Below are 14,944 nucleotides of genomic sequence, written 5' to 3'. Positions count from 1 at the left end.
TCCGCATCTCCGCAGCGTCTGCCTGTCCCCAGCCCCCAGGGCAGAGGGCACGGGGGAGAGCCCGGCCCGGGGCCGACGGCCGCAAGTTTGGGTGTGGGACCGGCAGAGACGTCGGAGGCCTTTTAGTCTCTGATTTGCCTTTCACTAATTTTGGGGTAGAGCAGGACAACTGCTAGGCTGAAACTCCCACGTGAGAAAACAACAGCCCCAAGCTAGTCCCACGCCATGTGTAGGCAGAGCAATTATTTTTGCAGACGCCCTGTATCTTTTGCGGCTGGGCTTGCCGCCCCGGCGCGGGGGTCCTGCCCCCCCTCTGCAAGCAGGTCTGTCACCCTCGCGAGGGGCGGCCGTCCGGCGCTGCCCAGGGAGGCGCTTGAGATGCAGAGCTCATCCCTGCCCTCGCCGGGGTCATTTTTCTCTCCGCTTGACTCGTTCACGCGGGCGTTTATCACCCGCTCCGTCCGTGGCCCCTGTCTGGCCACCTGTCTCCCAGGGCACGGTGCCGACCCAGGGTTTCGTTTGGAGCCCACGACCCTCCTCGGAGGGGCTGGGGTGGCCGCAGCAGGACGGAGCTGCCCCCGGGGGACCCCCGGCACCGTGCGCGCAGCCCGTAGGGCAACGCGGTCCGGGAGGGACCCGCGGATGCTGTTGGCCCTAGGCAGCCCCATCCGTGCTGGGGAAGGACGGTGCAAGGATGGAGACAACCAGTGAGCGTGTGAGCAGTGGAGGAGAGCAAAAGCAATCCATTTGCGATGTGCATTGATTCCTAATGTGCCCGATAGCCTGCCCGGCTCTCCGGGAGGCGTTCGGAGACGATGCTTAGAAAGGCTGTCCACGGCCCACTGCAGTAAAACCCTCGACTGCCTCGCCGCTGCGGTGAGGGCGGCAGCGAGGGACGCCTGGGCAGCTCTCACGGGGCGACAGCGGGTCCTGCCAGCGGGGCCACCCCTGCCTCGTGTCACCCACTGCTGGGACGGGCACGTCGCCCTCATCCCCGGGGCTGCTCGCCGGGAGAGCTGGGGATGAAACCAGGTCTCCTGCCCTGCGCTCCCTCCGCGGCACATCCGCTGGCAAAGCCGGCTCTTCCCAAAGAAGGGGGGCAAGGCGCCCTGCGAAGCACCAAGGCGAAGGCACCCAAATGCCCACCCCGTCCTGGCCTGCCTGCATCCTTGGGGACCAGGACCCAGCACCCCGGTCCCTGGGAGCACGACCTGCCAGCCCCTTTGCCCCCGCGCAAACCCAGCCCGGCAGAAACCCCGGCACAGGTCTGACGGCCCTGGGGAGCCTGAGCTGCCCTGGAAAAGGCAGCAAGAGGGCAGCTCCGGCGCTGGGGTGGGACGGCAGCCTCCTCCGGAGGCAGGGCTGGGCCGGCTGCGGTGGGCGCCCCGCAGCCCTGCGCAACGGCGAGGGAAAGCAAAACCTCCACATCCAACTGCAAGCTCCAGGGGAGTGACAGGTAGGTAGAGGCAATTACTCAAATTGGAATTTGGGGTAATTATGTTCTGCCTTCCTGCAATTTGCCTGGTGGGGAAGCCTTCTTGCAACCCCCCCTCCCCGCTCAAGCAGATTTATCGCCAGCTGAACACCCGATCCTTCCCTGCAGTCTTCCAACTCAAACATATATTTCTCTGATCATAAATTAGCAATACTTGCACTCGCTCGCTCCAAGCTTTTTCTCTCTTCCCCCTCTCCAGGTTTTCCACATCCTACAGAAATGAAAGATCCAGGCTCCGGCTGGTTATTTTAAAAGGCGGCGATCAATCAGGGCTGCCGAGCGGGGCACGTGGTGCTCTGGCCCCCCGGGGCAGCCGGCACACCAGCTCGCCGGCGGCCCCTCGCCACGCTCTCGCGCAGCGCTGCTGTGCTCCGACAGCAACATGTGGCAGCTTCTCTTTAGACCCGATTCCCTTGGGAAAGAGCTGCGGATCACCTGGGAAACCCGAAGCCGAGAGCAGGGAACGAGCCCCCTGCCAGGGGAGACCTGTGGCGCCCCGAGGCCACGGTGTGAGGCTGGAAGGGATCGGCTGCGGCGGGGTGACACCGTGGACCGTGACGCTTGTGCAAGGCGCTGTACGAACTGGGAGCTGGGCCTCGTCCCAGACAACCGGCAGCCTCGGTAAAGCCTGGCTCACGCAGCAGGGGAAGAGCAATACTCACAGGCGTTTTTCTCCATTTCATCATTTCTCGCCGGTCAGACAGTTTGGCACGCTCGGCCGGCGGATGGGCGACGGCGCGGGAACAAAGCGTGACCTTGGCAATGGTGCTGGAGAAAAATCTTCCCTCTGCAATAACAGGGCAGGAGGGTGAGTGGGGAGGGTGGCCGGCAGGTGCGGCGAGAAGGCCCCAGGGTGCCCCTAGGCTGGGCCAGCAGAGGGGTGGCACTACCCCATTTCGGGGGGGCACCAAGTAGCATTCATCCCCCCTGCAAGGAGGAGCAAGGACACGATCCCTGCTGGCTGCGACGGGGACGCCGGCTCACAGGCCGTAGGCTCGAGCATCCTCGAGCGTCTTGCAGCCTCCCCCGGCTGAGGTGCTCGGTGCGGTGCAGCAAGCCCCCAGCCTCCTCCGCTCCCTGCCCCGTCGCCCTCCAGCCTCCCCGCAGCCCCCTGCCTGAAACCGGGCCCCTCCGTGGGAATCAGGGTGACCCGTGCCGGACCCCCGCTGGAGGCCACGTGCCTCCCATCACGGAGCCTTTCCCGGGTGTCAGGGCTCCCATCGACAAGACCTAGCGTGATGCTGCTAAGAACAGCCGCCTCTTGGTCGCGTCTCCCGTCCCGAGGCTGCTCATCGCAACGCGGCGAAGAGCCGTCTCGCTCTGGGGCGGGCGGGCAGAGGAGCGCTGGGAAAACCCCGGCACCGGCAGGCCCCTCGCAAGGCTGCGGCCGAGACCTGCGGCTGCAGGCGGCTCCAAGGACCGGGGCGGTTTTTTCCCAGCTTATTTATATATTACACAGCCATGATTTGAGGGTGGGGGCTGTGAAGAGGGAAGAGAAAACGTGTTTTCTTCTTTCGGCTATGTTTTTCCTCTTCCACTGGTGAAGTGGAAAACGGGGAGAGGAAAAGCACAAACATTTTTTCCTCTCTTCCCATTGTTGAGCCTCTGCGGAGAGTCCCGGGCAGCTGTCTGCGCCCCCGTGATAATTCATGAGCAGCGTTTTCATCCTCAGAGCCCTTGCAGCTCCGACTTAATGAATCCCAGCACTCCGGCTCTGGCATCCTTCAAAAACCAAGGACAGATCTGCAAACTGAGGTGCTGAGAAGCAACACAGCCCAGCCCAGGTGGCTGGTATTAATTAGCCTTATTAGCATTAGGGTCATATAACCTCTAGGAGCCCAAAGGATCAATCAGGATTGCTCCATGCAGTGCAAATACAGGCAGAAAGAGAGTCACTGGGATGAGCGCGGGATTGCCTGGCCCCCGGCGTCCCGCTCCGGCGGCTGCGGACAGCCAGCGGGCCGCGGCTAACCAGGGCAAGGTCCTGCCGGGGCGACGGGCGTTTGCTGACGGCTTCGGAGGGGCCGCGTTTGGGCTGTGCATTAGCTGCACAAACAGCCGCCCTAAACGATTGCACGCTAAGCACAAATCGGTGCCTTGAGCCAACAGCCAGTTAAGTGCTATAAATAAAGCTGTTATCATCCGTGCCTCGCTCGCTGAGCAAGCTGGGCCACGGCGCTTCCTCCCCAGCAGCGTTTAAGGGTGATTTCTAGCCCGGAGGAGGCCAGGAGCTTGTCAGCATCCACAGGTCAGCAGCCTTTTTCCATCCTGCCATTGATTTTACATTTAGCCAGTAAATCCCCTGGGCATGGGCCAGGGCCGCCACGGCAAGGCCACCAGGAGCTGGGTCGGCACAGACACGGCTGGATGAGGCAGACCTCTGTTATCTGGTTGCTCTCTGTGGCCTCGTCCCAGCTGGGCTGGGTCACCAGAAGGCCGAAATGCTCCTTCTGTGGCTCTGATGCCCGTTTCACATCTGACCCCAGCACCACCGCCCTGCACCTAGCCCAGCCCTCGCTAACCCTGCAGCTGTAGCAGAGGAGCAGGAAAAGGATGGAGGAGGACAGCTATGTCCCCAGGTGCTGGCCACAGGCTTGTTAGCCAAGGGCTCTGCCCTCCCAGCCAGGCTGGGATCACCCTGGTTGCCCCACAAGCCAACAGGGAGATGATTTGGACCCAGCTGAGCCATGTTGGTGGTGTGGGAGCAGAGGAGAAACCCAGGCGAGGAAGGTGGGCTGCAAAATGCCAGGGCAGCAGGAAGGGGAATGGGCACGGGAGAGGAAAGAGGCAGCCCTGGGCCGAGTCCCTGCAAGGATGCCACGCTCTGTCCCTTCTCCTTCTCCTGTACTAAGTTGGGGACAGAGAGGGCTCCCCAGGACACAGAGAGGGGCTGCAGGGCACCCCTGTCCCTTCCTGGTCCTGTCCCCCCAGATAACGGAGAGGAGCAGCCACCCCGGAGAAGGGAAAAGGCTGCTTTTCTCCACGGCTCGAAGACGTTCCCGTCTGTGTTTTGGTGCCTGTTAGCGATGCGTGGCTGGGGCTGGGAGGAGCGCGTGGGGGCAGGATGGAGGAGGAGGGGGCCCATATGGAGACGCTTCTCCCAGCGAGTGGCAAGATGCTGAGCTGGCGTGAGATTGGGAGCTCACTGAGACGTCGGCTGTTAGAGCCAAGCAATCAATATGTGAAAATCCAGCCCAGGCGAGGAAGGTGACCTTGAGCAGCAGAGAGAGACAGCGAGAGGAGGAGAGCTGCATGAATTACACAGGGAGGTGGTTTACGGGTGAGGGAGGAGGGCTGGAAGGAAGGAGAGGGACGAGCAGGGCCCGAGCCCTCAGCCCAGCTGCCGCAGAGCCTGCTGCAGGCTCGGGAGCGGGCAGCCCGCGATCGCACCCGGAGGAGGTGAGGGCAGGTGGGAGCTGAGTACCTTGGGTTAATCTGTTCCTCCTCGTCCGCCCTGCATGCCCCGTGCCGGCAAGGCTGCAGCTTCCAGCGCGAGCGCCCTGCACGCCGCGAAAGCGAAGCGGTCCAGAAGCACCTGCCTGCCTCCCCCAGCCCCTCCAGCGCAGGATTGCTCCGCAATGCCCATGCTGTTGTCCTGTTTAATTTAACTGCCTCCTCTGGGGTCCCACAGCTCTTGCTGTTACTTAGCAAATACTCCCAGGATCAGAGCAATGCTTTGCCTTTGCACAAGCTTGGCTTATGGCTCAGGCTATGCCCACGTCAGGCTGATGGAGGAAGCCTGTGTATCCCAGCAGGGTTACACAGCTCCTTACATGCATAAGCGTGTGGGACCAGCTGTACGACCTTATACAACCTCTGCCATAGCAGCGACTCAAAGCCAAGGCCGGGCCCCTTGCCCTGCGGGGAGCAGCGTAAGCCGACGTACCGGCTGTGTAGAGCTGCAGTCATCACCGGATGGAGAGGAGCCAGGACCTGCCAGCTGCCCAGCCACAGCCGGGAGGACACGGGGCAGCAGCCAGAGATGGCGAAGGAGAGGGCAGCCAGGGCTCAGACATGCTGTAGGGGAACATGCAGTCCCCAGGGAGCACGTGGATTCCCAGAGGAGAGAGAGTGTAGAAAAGGCACAGCTCAGGCACCCGTGGAAGAAACCCCAGCGAGGTTCGGACCGTGCATCACCTCCACTTGAGCCCCCAGACAGCCTCCTCCCAAGGATAGCCCCAGCTCAGCTCCCCCCGGGCACTTTGGGGAAGCCGAGAGCCCAGGTCCTGCTGCGCCAGCCCACCCCGGGTCCCCTGTCCTGTCTCTCTTCCCCTTGGATGCAACAGGGACCCAGGAGCAGGGTCGGCTCTCTGCAACGCAAGGCACGATGGCACTGCTGAATCACAGCTCTCCCTTCCTCCACCAGGAAAGCCCCCCTACGTTCTCTTAACCACTCTTAGAGAAGCTCAGTTTCTGCAAAGCTAGCAGCCCCTTACCACCAAGGACATCCCTCCACAGCCCTCCCTCTCCTCCCCCATCAACCAAACCCTTCTCCTCCCTGCAGCTCCTTTTAATACCCCCTCGGCAAGCAGGGAGCACCTGCGCCAGGGTCTCCCCGCCAGCTGGGCTGGGCTGCTCGCCAGGCAGGCGGCCGCGGTGGCCTGAGCCTCTCCTGGGCTCCTGCCCCAAGGAGGAACCAACCGCGGCGGCGACAGGGACAGCAGAGCGGCAGCTCGGCAGCCCTCCGGAGCCGGGGTCAGGCACTTCCAAACACTCTGCCTTGCCATCTAGTGGGATGAAGGCGAAAGACCGGGACTCACAGTTCAGAAAAGTTGGCTGACTCCGTGCCGCCGGAGCTGAGCCTGACTGACAGCTATATATTTCATCCTACAGGAGCAGATGAGATCACCGAGGCTAAAGGCCTGTGTTTAGATGTCAGGAGGATGGATGGTGAAGAAGGAGAGAGAAAGGGAAAGATATGGGAATAGACAGGGAACAGATAGATACAGCTGTTTCAAGGATGGCATGACAAGAGGGCTAATAAATCTTGGCATTTTAGAGCCTGAAAGGAAAGGCTAGACCAGGGCTACATTGCTTTTATCATTTACCCAGGACTTTGACTTTTGGGTGAACAGAACTGGTGTCTGAGTAGCCCTGCTCCGGGCTTTGCATGAAAAAGAAAGGCAAGGGAAGCAAGCGCCATCCCAGCCTTGCATGTTATTCGCAAGCACAAAAAGTTCCTCCTTGGTTTGCTCAGCCAAAGGGTGCATGTCCCAGCCGTGCGGTCCCACGTGGCAGAGCGCCTTGCATGCGCATCAGCTCGCGGCCCGTGCCTGGCCGTGCGAACCGGGCAGGCTTGCAGGAGCGAGCACCCAGCAGCTTTTGCAGTGTGCCCATATATGAAAAGCTGGATCTTCTTGCAAGCTGCCTTTGCCTCCCTGAGCCTGGAGGATGTGGGCTGAGCTCAGTGGTTTCAGTTCAGTATTTTGGATTCTCCAGGGATGTGTCATCTCTCTCACGGTATGCATGTTTATTGCATGTGTATAAAAATATAGAGGCTGAATACATTATATTTAAAATATCCCACCACTGGGCAGCTTTTTCAGATCTTGAAGGCTGGGACGATACGAGATATTTTAACTTCCTCAGAATGGAAAGCAGCTCTTTCTGCTGGCTCCGGGGATGGTTGGCTCCCAGCTCCCAGTGCTGCTGGCAGACTTTCCCTGCAGCTGAAGGAGACCCAAACCGCAGGGGCTCTGCAGCTCAGGGGAGTGGGAACCCTCTGGGCAGAGCTAGAGGCCGAGACCTTGGACTGCTGCGGTTGTGGCGTGTTGGGACCACACGGAGAGGAGGGCAGGGCTGCAAGCTAGAGTGAGGTCCCGGCACAGGGCAGGGGATGGGGGGGGGCTCCTATTTCCCTGTGTTGGGATCTCTTATTACGTCCTCTTTTGAGGATGGTGGCAGTACATGCAGGCATCCCAGTTGTGGCCGCAGCTCACATCTGGACATCAAGCAGTCTTCTGGAGCAATAGAAACCCAGCTAATGTGGCTGGGGACAGCTGAGGGGACAGCCCCATCATGCAGATCCAACCTCATGTGGCCAAAGCATCACCTCTCTGGAGCAATGCAGCTCCTGGTCCTCGTCCAGGAAATCCCAAACGCAGACACGGATGGGTCTTACCAAGGCTCCCCGGGGAGGGGACCAAGGCCTGGAACAAGCGGGGATACGCGGAAGTCCCTGCCCTTGCTAACCCAGGGCCATTTACAGAGCAGCTGCTGGGGCTGGACGAGGGCTTTCTGCGGCTCTTGCTGTTTAGAACAAGAATGAATTTTTAAATTCTTGGGTTTATTAGAGTTGCCCACACCCTGTAAATTTTTCATCCTGGCTCCATCTGCCCCAGCACCGAGGTCCCCACACGCTGAGGCTCAGCTTCCCGCGCCAGCCTACCACGGGCTGAAGGCAGCTGGCTCAACCCCACGTCTTCGGGGGGGTCGGCAGGGACGGAGGAGCCGGAGGATGGAGGCGAAGGAGCCCGGCAGCCGCCCGCCCTCAGTGGAAGCGGCCCGTGGGCAGGCGCGGCAGGCAGAAGTAGGCGTCGGGGAAGAGGCTGAGGTTGATGGGGTTGCCATCCAGGCGGATGTCCTCCAGAGCCCGGCGGATGTGGCTGTGGTCTCGGCTGTCGCAGAACGTGTCCTCGTGCATGGTCTGGATGTTGTTGTTCTGGCCAAGGAGGCAAATCAGGTTCGAAGGGCCGAGGAGGAGGAGGAGAAGGACAAGCAGGAGGAGGAGATGAGGTTGCAGGCTGACCCCTGTCCCTGTGCTCTGCATCACTCATATGCAGGCCCTGGGGCTGTGCACTCTGGGATGTCAATGGGGGTAAAAGTAGGGGGGAAAAAAGGGCCAGGGGGCTGATATATGTGGAAGACGCTGAATTTGATTGGGGGGGATTGTTTTGAGGGGAAGCTGCAGCAGCTGGAGAGGCGCAGGGGTCTCGGCGGGTCTCCCCGCGCTGCTCTCACCTGGAGGTGCAGGGAGCGCAGGCTCTGGGGCAGGGGTGCCGGGATGTAGTCCAGCTCGTTGTCAGACAGGTGGAGGAACTGCAGCTGCGTCAGGTCCTGCAGGGAGGCGGACAAATGTCCCATCTCAGGGAGATGTTAATCTCCTTGCTCCTCCTCTGCGCCGCCCCGGTTACCCCTCGGTACAGTGGTTTTGGGCTAAAAGCAACCAGCATTCATCCACCAGCTTCTCCTTTGTGTAACAGGAGGCTAAGCCGGGGCTGAGGGTGCCTGGCACAGCGTGGCACCCGCCAGCACCCGGCACCCACCCGGAAGGCTTCAGGTCTGACGCCAGCGCTGGGGATCCTGTTGAGGCGGGCGTCCAGCCTGACAATGCTGCGGGGCAGCTCGGGCAGCGCCGTCAGCCTGTTCCCGGGCAGGATGAGCTCCTGCAGGCTCGGGAGGAGGCGGAAAGCGTCCGCGTCCGCCTGGGAGATGGAGTTGCTCGTCAGGTCTATGCGCTTCAGCTTCTCTGGCGGGAGAGAAAGAGGGAGGGGGTGACCAGGGGCGCACCAGCCCCCCGTAGCTGCTTATTTCCCCTGTGCACAGCATGAGGCCGGCCGCCTTGGCCAAGCGATGGGAGCCCCTCGTCCCCGAGAAACCCTGTGCACGGAGAGGAGCAGGAGCACAGCACAAGCCTTGCTCCACAGGTCTGGGGCATCCTGGCCGCGGGAGTGGCGTGAGACCCTCGGTTGCAAGGAGGCCAAGGGGGTTATGGCACGGAGAGATGCCTTGGACCTGCTCTGGGGCACAACAGGGGCAGGTCGGATCTGGGCATGGTGCAAAGCAGGTGCTGCGCATCAAGCTTTGTGCCCCTGGGGGGGACCCAGCCTGGCTGGTGACAGCGGCTCGGCCCGTCCCTCGCCTCGACATACTCATCCCCACGAAATCGCCGGCTCGGATCTCGCCGATGCGGTTGAAGCGGGCGTAGAGGTAGGCGGTCTCCGGCGGCAGGGGCGGGATGCGCTCGAGGCCGGCGTCGTCGCAGTACACGGAGGTGCCGAGGCAGAGGCAGCGCAGGCAGCCGGGCAGCCCTGCGGGCAGCGGCACAGGCAGGCCCTAGCGCGGCGCCGGCGGCTCCCGCCCGCCTCTTGCAGCTCCCACCTCCCCGCCGACGCCAGCGGGGCTGAGCCGGCTCAGCCCCCGGAGGAAATGTTAGCACTCGGGTGGGTGCTCAGAGCATCGCTTCGCCCGACCTCAACCATCCCCGGGCCACCGACGTCCCCGCTGCCCCCATGCTCTTGCACGTCCCCGCGCTCCCGACCAGCCTTTTGGAGCAGTACGAGCCGTCCGGCCCCAGACTATGCTGAGCTCCCTGGCCACGCTGTCCCGGGAGGCTCTTTTTTTCAGGGAGCATCAAAGCGCGCTGGGAGACGGGGCCGGGGGAGGAGGGCGCCCACCCTCGGCCCTCGCTGCACCGCTCGTGTTGGTACACGAGGTCCTCAGAGCCCAGAGCTGTCACAGCGCCAGCAGTGAAACACCCTGGCAGCAGCTCATCAAGGGCTGGGCTGGAAGCTACCAGCCAAAAGAGCTGCTAATAAATGAATCTGCTCGGGGCCAAATACCTCCCGCGGGCGTGGGGGAGATGCAAGGCTGCCAAGCGCCGCAGCCTCACACCCGGGGCTCCCTTGCCTTTTTTTTTTTCCCCCGCAGAAGGAAATGCAACAGAAGAAAACAGTTTTGCATCGAGCGAAACGTCTGACTCCATGGCACGCGTGACGAGAGCGGCCCGGCAAGCCGGAGTGGGACGTGAGCCCGTTGGCGGGGACGAAGCCGCGTCCCCCACGCTCGCACGCTCCCGCACCTCTCCCCAGCGCCCGCGAGGCTCTGCATCCATTAGTGGGGGAGTTCAAAGCAGTAAGGCAACAATTTCCCTTTGCCTCCTACTTAATTTGTCCCAGTCTGGAGTGACAGAAAATGAATAAAGATATTTATCCCTCGCTACAGGATTTTAATTGTCGCTAATCTAATTGCTACTTTGTCCGACTGTCGCAATGTCTCCGCTCATTAAAACGTTGCTGCTTTGCCGGAGTTTGCTGGAGCTCTTGTTTCCCAGAAACGTCTTGCTCCAGCCCCCGGGCTGGCCGTTTGGCAAGGGGCCCCCGCGCCCCCAGCTCCGCTGCTGCCCAGGCAGAGCAAACGACCGGGGAAAGGCTTCGCTCCCTTTCCTCCAGGGTGCTCGGGCTCGCTCCGTGCCACCCACAGACATTTGGTGGCACCTGGAAATGAATCGTCCCTTTCTGGTGGGCCCAAGCCCAGAGCCAGGGGTCTCACTCACCCTCCGCAGTGATGGGTCCCAGCAGACCTGAGTGGCCGGACCCGGCAGTGGCGGCAGCAGTGGATGGAGGCTGCAGCTCTGGCGTTTCAGCCGTGGTGCCCAGGTTTGGGAGACCTTCCTGGGCCTTGGTGGGGGGAGCCAGAGTCCCAACCTCAATCTGCAAAGAAAACTTTGGCATGAGGGCTGAGCAGCCAAGCTGCCCAGGGAGAACTCCTGCTAGCGAGTCCTCCCCTCCAGGGCATGAGCCCACCAAGGGACACTGGTCAAGGGGTCAAAAGCACTGGGAAAGCCGGCTCCTACTTACACAGCTCTCCTAGGCCAGGCCTTTGGGAAGTGCCCTCCCTATTTACCCACAGGGACACAGGAGGTGTTATGTCACAGTTTCCTCTGGCCCCTATCTTCACATAAGACCTTCTGCAATGATGCTCTTTGCATCAGCAATGACACTAGGCCAGTTGTTGAGAGGGAAAAGGGAGCAGGGGCAGGCTGGGGTCATAGAAAGGCCTATGCTGCTACCAACAAGAGCGGTGGAAGAGTGCCCAGGGCTCCTAAGCCTGGAGAGAGGGTGGGAGGCAGGCCCAGGTCTCCAGCTGTGGCCGCGCAGAAGCCCCTTGCACATTGTGGGCAAGGCACTCTTGGGGTGCACCACGGCAAGACCTGCCCCACGCGCCTGGTGCTCTCCTGTTTCCCTCTTACCTTCGGAGCAAGGTCACCGTAGTCGTACAGCTCCTCATAGTTGCTTAAGTCAACGATCTCGCCGTAGCTGTCCAACGTGAGGTCATAGTTGTCCAGGTCCGTGTTTTCGTAGATGGCAAGATCAGCTTTGGGCTTCTCTGCCTGACTGGTCTCCTCCTCAGCAGGGGCTGCCCAAGCCGCCAGCAGGAGCAGGCTGGCGATGCCCAGCCGGACCAGGCTCCCCATCCTGCGCCTGCACCAAAGAGGGGGATCGCCACTGAGCCGGGCACTGCTGCTCGCTGCTGCCCGCTCAGACCGTGGGGTGCAGGGCGAGAGGGTGCTCCGACAGCGGTGGGCACGCCGGGCAGGACAGGGCTACGCGCCCTAAAACGGCCACAAAGCAGTGAAAGCAAACGGGCGAGAAGAGGGCTGGGGAAAGCAGCGCCGCGCTGCCCCATCCTGTGCGGAGCTCAGCCCTTGGCGGCGAACGGGGCTGCAGCGCTGGGGCAGGCGAGAGGGAAACGGGCACCGCGCAGCCTGCCCGCCCCCGGCCCCGGGAGCATCATGTCTCTTCTCCTTTTCAGCCCGTTTCACGCTCACCTGCCTGGCCGTGCAGGAGAGGAGCCGCGCGCCCCTGCCGACCCTCCTGGCGCGCCCGGAGGAGGCGGTGATGGTCATGGCCCCGCTGCGGCCCCCAAGGCGGCGGGGTTCCCGCGGCACGTCGGCCGGCGAACTCCGGGTGCGCCGCACTGCCCGCCCGCCGCTTGCCTCCCCGTCCCGGCTGGGGAAACTCGCCCGATAAAACCAGCAGCCAAGTGCAAAAGCAGCGGGGAGTCCTGCCCTCAGGCCCCCCTCGCTCTCGTGCCTGCACCCTGCAGCCCAGCCAGGCTGGTTTTCACCCTCCTGCAGTCTGGGTGACCTGGACCCGCCAGCACTGCTGGGGACTGGAGCGGGCCACCCCGGTCCCGTTAGCCGGCCAAGGCCACGCTGCCGGCGGCGATGGATGCAGCTCTGCAGCCTGGGATCGCTCGCTCCCCAGGTGCCGGGTGGGCGCAGCAGCTCCGCGCCCGAACCCGCCGAGGCCCCTTTCCGAGGGGAGCTTGCTCCGACCCGCGCCGACCCAGCTTGCCGCCGCGCTGGGGATGGCAGCGTGTCCCCTCTGCGGCAGCCCCCGGGGCCCGCGCGCGGCAGCCCTCCCATGCGTTTCCCCCAAGCAAAACGCAAAGGCAACGACCCAGCCCAGATCCTTCGCTCCCTGAAGCGAAGACGCGCCGCGAAAGCCTTTGCACGCCCCTGCGTGCATCGCGCCCCGTGACTCACCCCCGTGCAGCGCGAAAGCTCGGCTCGGTGCCCGCGGCGCCGAAGGAAGCAGGCGCGGACGCCCCCCTGGCCCTCCTCCTCCTCCTCCTCGGCGTGCAAAAGCCCTGCTGCAGCTCCCGCCGCCCGGCAAGGGCTGCTGAGGTTTTAACGGGCGAGAGGAGGGCAGGGCCATGCCGAGGGGCCTGGCCCGGCTGGGCTGCCGCGGGGAGCGGCGGGATGCCGCCAATCAGGCCAGCGGCACCCCGCTGTCCCCAGCGGGCCCAAGTATTATCCCCACGGTGGCTTTGCTCCGAGAGCCTGGGCTGCATCTAGGGCTGCCAGGGATGGGAGGGGGGATGGGATGGGATGGGAAGAGGGAGCAGGCCAGCAGGCTGTATCCCCCCCCGATGTCCCCATGGCGGGGACAGGGCCAGCTCCATCGCTGCCCCAACCAGCCCAGACCCTGCTGAGCCCGGAGTGATTTCTGGCTGTGCCCATCGCCGCCAATGCAGGAGCTGCAAAGCCCCCGTTGCTCACCTGCATTTCGGCAGGGGAGGTCAAGCCTCCCCCCATCGCCTTCGCGGGACCCTGGGACGCAGCCAGCACCCTGTCCCTGCAGAGGGTGCAGGGGTACCCGCCGCGGCCAGGGGCTCCCTGTCCAGCACCGGGGGGCTCCCGCGGGCGCTGGCTCCCGAAACGCAGCTGCTGCTCCAAGCGCCCCCCTCTGCAGCCGGAGCTGGGCCGGGGTGGCCACCCTCCCGCCGGTACGGGCAGGGTGGGAGCGAGGATCCCGCGAGCACTGGGTCGGCACCCGCGCAGCCGCCCACCGCTGCAAAAAAAACATTCTCCTCTTGCACGCCAAACCCCCCCCCCAACCCACGTGCTCCCCCCGCCACCACTGCCGTCGCACCCATATGCCGGCATCGGCTGGGCAGGCTGGGACACCCTGCCGCCTGCCTGCAAACCGGCACGCTCCTGCTGCGCGCCCCCGCCACCCCCGGCCCCCCGCCCGGCCGCCGCCTGCACAAAGCCCGCGCGCCCCCCTCGCTGCAAGGGCGGCCCCATCCCCGCTCGGCACGGAGCCGAGCCAAGGGCCGCCGCTAATCCCCGTTAAGCCCCTCATTAGCGGGCTCTCCATCCAGCGTGATGGAGGCGATGTGGCAGCCCCGGCGGGCGTCCGCTCCCCGGAGGGGCCGGCGGCGCTTGGCGCCTTGTCCGGGGTCGGCCGGTGAGCCCCCCCGCCGGGGAGGCCAGGCTTCGGGGCAGCGTGGCCGGAGGGGCAGGCAGCCTTTAAAACGCACCTTTGCTGCGCTGGGGAAAGAGCCGGCGCCTGTCCTCGCGCCTGCTTCTTCCCTCCTCCCGGGATGCAGCTGCCCCTCGGCGCTAACGCTCCTCAGGCATCACCTGCAGGGTCAGCGCCCAGCTTGGCTGCCGGAGAGGTCCTGGCTGCCGCATCAGAAAGGGGACGGGGGACCGGGGGTCCCCAGCTGCAAAGGGGCTCCACTTCAGCAGTGATTTATCATGTTGCAAACCTTTGGGCATATTTGGCAATAGGCCGCCTTGGACGCCGGGGCCCTATTGTGCCCACCCTGCTCGTCAGCCCGCCGGCACCGCTAACGAGGACTTCGCAGCCTTCGCCTCGCTCCCGCGGCACATCGCAGGGTCTCGCGGGGCGCCAGCCCGGCTCCCGCTCCCCAGCAGCGCGCGACTGCCGCTCGCAGAGAGAAGGGACGAGCGCCCGCGTTTTTGCGGCGCGGACGTCCTCCGGCAGGGAGATGCACGACTTGCCTGGGGCGGCAGGGAGCGAACGCGCTCCCCGGGAGCGTGTGATTCTCGTGCTGGTCATAAAACGCAGAGATTTTATTCCACAGAGCAAAACATAAGGGGAGCCGGCTCCCGTGCCTGCCCCGCATCCCCTCCCCGCCGCGAACGTGCACACTCCCGTGAGCGGAGACGGCGCCGAAGCCCATGCGTTCGCACCCACTCCCACGCCCGCCCTCCCTCTCCGCTCGTGATTCACGCGGGGACGGCAACAGCCGAGGCGATGCCAGGAGACAAATCACTGCCTACACCCGTCCTGCTCGCGTGAAAGCGGGGGGGGGGGGCCAGGCTCGTTCCCACCGCCGAGGGAGAAGCCTCCCTCCTCGGCCCCCCCAGCCCAGCCTCGGCTCCTGGAAAAGCTGTCCCCGAGGATGAGGACG

The 14,944-nt window shown here is 63.7% G+C and overlaps 1 protein-coding gene across 2 annotated transcripts; it reads right to left on the bottom strand.

The window, feature by feature from the left end:
- Positions 1–2,862: 2,862 nt before the first annotated feature.
- Positions 2,863–13,576, bottom strand: OPTC (opticin). 2 transcript variants are annotated; one of them, XM_068917923.1, is made up of 7 exons: positions 13,281–13,576; positions 11,466–11,697; positions 10,770–10,926; positions 9,367–9,525; positions 8,761–8,963; positions 8,456–8,551; positions 2,863–8,156 (listed from the first exon to the last, which is right to left on the bottom strand). In XM_068917923.1, exons 2-7 carry the CDS (start codon positions 11,688–11,690, stop codon positions 7,986–7,988), a joined length of 1,011 nt encoding a protein of 336 aa, XP_068774024.1. In that variant the 5' UTR covers positions 11,691–11,697; positions 13,281–13,576; the 3' UTR covers positions 2,863–7,985. The 2 variants fall into 2 exon arrangements, with proteins under 2 accessions (XP_068774024.1, XP_068774023.1); XM_068917922.1 differs by lacking the exon at positions 13,281–13,576 and adding an exon at positions 12,765–13,068.
- Between the last annotated feature and the right edge of the window lie 1,368 nt (positions 13,577–14,944).

Source organism: Struthio camelus, chromosome 24 (genome assembly GCF_040807025.1).
Source record: "Struthio camelus isolate bStrCam1 chromosome 24, bStrCam1.hap1, whole genome shotgun sequence".
Lineage (NCBI taxonomy): Eukaryota > Metazoa > Chordata > Aves > Struthioniformes > Struthionidae > Struthio > Struthio camelus.
Note: the sequence above shows the minus strand (reverse complement) of the source record. Positions and strands in the feature narration are given on the sequence as shown.